At 60.5% G+C, this 3,770-nt stretch overlaps 1 protein-coding gene across 1 annotated transcript in view; it reads right to left on the bottom strand.

Moving 5' to 3' along the window:
• The window catches only part of GLI1 (GLI family zinc finger 1), a gene marked incomplete at its 5' end in the record, with an annotated part of 8,898 nt that overhangs the window by 2,395 nt on the left and 2,733 nt on the right, over positions 1-3,770 (bottom strand). The window contains 6 exons of the mRNA XM_017728672.1: positions 7-178; positions 797-1,076; positions 1,466-1,714; positions 2,056-2,220; positions 2,888-3,037; positions 3,568-3,708. Of these exons, the coding sequence (XP_017584161.1) occupies positions 7-178; positions 797-1,076; positions 1,466-1,714; positions 2,056-2,220; positions 2,888-3,037; positions 3,568-3,708 (1,157 nt within the window). The remainder of the gene's footprint in view (positions 1-6; positions 179-796; positions 1,077-1,465; positions 1,715-2,055; positions 2,221-2,887; positions 3,038-3,567; positions 3,709-3,770) is intronic.

Below are 3,770 nucleotides of genomic sequence, written 5' to 3'. Positions count from 1 at the left end.
CGGGGCGGACCAGGGCGGGCGCGGCGCCTGACGGTGTAGGCGGAGCTGACGGTGCTGGTGCCGCTGCTCCGGCGCTCGCCCAGGGCCACCAGGCCCAGTTCCGCTGCCGACAGCTCCGCGATGCGCCGGTGAGAGGCTGGGGGTGGCACTGGGAGCCCGGGCACCTCCCCGGGCAGGCCTGAGGGAGAGAAGGAGGAGTTACCCTGGGACACAGCGTGGCAACGGTGTCAGAGCAGGGAGAGGAGCCACGTCCAGAGCCAGGGATGTGGCTCTTCCATGGTTAGAGCCTGCGAGGACAGGGAGCAGGTGGCAACAAAGATGGGCAGAAGCTCATTTAGGTTGGAAAAATCATTGACTCATGGAATGGTTTGGGTTGGGAGGGATCATAAAGACCACCCAGTTCCACCCCTGCCATGGGCAGGGACACTTCCCACTATTCCAGGTTGCTCTAACCTGGCCGTGGACACTTCCAGGGATGGAGCAGCCACAGCTTCTCTGGGCAACCTGTGCCAGGACCTCCCCACCCTCACAGGGAATTCTTCCTCTCAATATCCCCTTTAAACCTGCCCTCTGGCAATGGGAAGTCATTCCCTGTGTCCTGTCACTCCAGGCCCTTGTCCAAAGGCCCTCTCCAGCTCTCCTGGAGCCCCTTTAGGCACTGGAAGGGGCTCTAAGGTTTCCCCAGATTTTGGGGTCTACCTCTAGTGCCAGGAAGGCGCGGAAATCTCTGGCTGCCAACCAGACCTCTCCCCACACTTCCCACGGGACAGGCCGCACACCCCCACCCCGATCTCACCGGCTCCGGGGATGGGTGGCAGGTTCAGGCCCTTGGAAGCCGCCGGTTTCCTCAGCTGCTTCAGTTTGTCGATGCGGAGGTTTTCCAGTTTGTGGAGGGCCATGAGCCCCGAGGTGCCCATGGGCTCGCCGGGCACCACGTCCTCCAGCGTGGACAGGTCCTCGTAGCTGCCGCCGGCGTTTCCTGCCATCTCCACACCGCTGTCGTTGTTGGTGGTGCTGCCCAGGGGCGAGTGGTCACTGCTGCACGACGACTGCCCGCCCGGGCTGGGCTGCGGCTTCTGGGGAGAACCAGAGCATGGCCAGGGAAAGGGGTCAGGCATCCGGGACGTGCTTGGAATCATCATGAAGATTGGAAAAGCCTCTGAGATCATTGAGTCAACCCAACTATTAACCCAACGCTGCTCTGTTCACCGCTAAACCACGTCCCCAAGTGCCACATCCCGGCGTTTTTTGGGCACTTCACCAGGGATGGTAACTCCACCACTGCCTTGGGTGGAGATGAAGAAATGAAGAATGAAGAAATTTTCCCTAATATCCAACCTAAGCATCCCCATTTCCCTAATATCCAACCTAAGCTTGAGGCTGTTTTCTCTTGTCTCATCACTTGGGGATGATCCCCCACCACCAACCCCTCCCTCCCTCCACCATTATCCCCGCAGCTCCTCACCAAGGCCAGGTCAGGCACCAGGAGTTTCCCATCATCCTTCCGAGCCTCGCTGGGGCCGTTGGTGTCCTTCTCCTGTTTCATGTCCGGGGGGGCACTGGGGGTGGGCAGTGCCCGGCCGGGCCCCACATCCCCTCGGTGCTTCTTGGTGACGTGGGCATCGGGGCCGTGCACGGTCTTCACGTGCTTCCGCAGGGAGCTGGGGTCCGTGTAGCGCTTGGTGCAGCCGGGAATCTTGCACACGTACGGCTTCTGTCCGGGAAAACCACGGAGCAGGGGAGGGGGTCAGCTCCAACTAGAGCCCCCTCCCCAAAAGTAAAGTCCCCCTCTCCCAGAGAGAGCTGAGGGTGGGATTAAAGCAGGTGAATCCCCTTGGAAGGGGCACGGTGGCTGCTGGGGAGTGCTCAGGAAGGCAGAGGAAGGAGGGAGCTCCCCAGGAGCGGGGTAAAGGATCCCAGAGGGAATGGTGGTGATGAAGGAGAGCAGGGAAAGAAGGAGTTGGGGCACACAGGTGCAAAAAGCAGGGATGTGGGGCGTTCTCAGAGGACAGAACTGATCCAGGAGCACACAGGGAGCCCTGGGTGGGGCTGTACCTCGTTGGAGTGGGTGCGGTTTTGGTGCTTGGCACGGTCGGAGGCGTTGGAGAAGGCCTTGTTGCAGCCCTCGTGCTCGCACACGTAGGGTTTCTCGCCCGTGTGTGAGCGCAGGTGCGTCTTGAGGTTCTCCAGGCGGGAATAGGCTTTGTTACAGCCCTCGAACTGCAGCAGAGCAGGGTGGCACACGTCACACAGCGTCACCAGGCCCTGGACCACGTCACCCCACATCCCACACCTGCGGCACGGACACGTGTCTCACCTCCCAACACACCTGCCCTTCACCCTGGTGTTGTGCCACCACCTCGTTGTGTCCCTGCCCATGGCATCCCCTCAGAGCGTCCCCACAGGGAATCCCCAAACTGGGATGGACAGCAGCACCCAGCTCCCCATCCTGACATGAACTCAGGAACACGTTCCAAAGCACAGGACAGCACTGGGGCAATGTGACTCTGGGGTTAGATGGGACGTTGGGAAGGAATTCCTCCCTGTGAGGGTGCTGAGGCACAGGGTGCCCAGAGCAGCTGCGGCTGCCCCTGGATCACTGGAAGTGTCCAAGGCCAGGCTGGATGGGGCTTGGAGCAAGCTGGGATAGTGGAAGGTGTCCCTGCCCATGGCAGGGGCTGGGATGGGACGAGCTTTAAGGTCCCTCCAACCCAAAACATTCCAGGATTCCACGACCCCACGGCTGTACCCACCTGCTGCCCACCCCCTTCTGCCACACCACGGACCCCGCGGCCTCCAGCTGCCACCACCCCCTCTCATGCTCTACCCTGTCCCTCCTCATTTTCTCAGCTTGCTGAGCATTTTTGAGGAATTTCTGGCATCGCACCGTGCACTTGTGAGGTTTCTCGCCCGTGTGACGCCGCATGTGCACCACCAGCATGTACTGAGCCTTGAAGGGCCTCTGCTCCCGGGAGCACGCTGCCCAGTGGCACACGAACTCCTTCTTCTCCCCATGGATGTGCTCATTGTTGATGTGCTGAGGAGGGAGAGGAGCGTCACTGGTGGCTTTGGGGAGGAGGACAAGGGACAGGGAGATACGGGAATGTCATGGGAGAAAGGGATGTAGAGGGATTGGGAGAGGACTGGGATGGCAGAAAGGGACATGGAGGGACTGGGATGGCAGGTGGAGACACCAGAGTCTGGGGGAGAATGGGTCAGATGGTGTTTGGAGGAGACAGAGAATACAAGGGATGTTTGAGGGATCCTCTGGGAGGACTGAGCAGATAGAGAGGTCAAGGTGATCTGAAGGATGGTCAGGGGGATACAGGAGAGTTGGAAGAAGGAAATCTGGAGCAAAGGAGGGAGTCTGGAAGCATCAGTGGCTGAGGAGAACTGGGGTATGCACATGCCTCCCTTCCCAGGAGGGAATTTCCAGCATCACAGTGAGATCCCAGCGCAGGTGGTTGGGAACTGGGAGCAGGAATCATGGGCTGATCCGGGGGGATGTTGCCCGGCAGCCTGAGGGCAGCTTTTGGGGTGGGAACACCTTGGCAGCCCCTGACTCACGTGCACCAGCTGCTCCTGAGTGTCGAATTCCTTGGCACAGCCGTCCCAGTAGCAGTTGGTCTCATACACGGCCTCACACTCGGGTTTCCCATCCTCCTTCTCCAGCTCTTCTCGAACATCCAGCATGCCCAGCAAGGGGTCCTGGGGGAGCAGGGACAGGTGAGCGCTCCCAGGTACCCCACAGGAGCGGTGCTGGGCGTGTG

The sequence above is a fragment of the Corvus brachyrhynchos genome, unplaced genomic scaffold, assembly GCF_000691975.1.
Source record: "Corvus brachyrhynchos isolate BGI_N302 unplaced genomic scaffold, ASM69197v1 scaffold193, whole genome shotgun sequence".
Taxonomy (NCBI): Eukaryota; Metazoa; Chordata; class Aves; order Passeriformes; family Corvidae; genus Corvus; species Corvus brachyrhynchos.
Note: the sequence above shows the minus strand (reverse complement) of the source record. Positions and strands in the feature narration are given on the sequence as shown.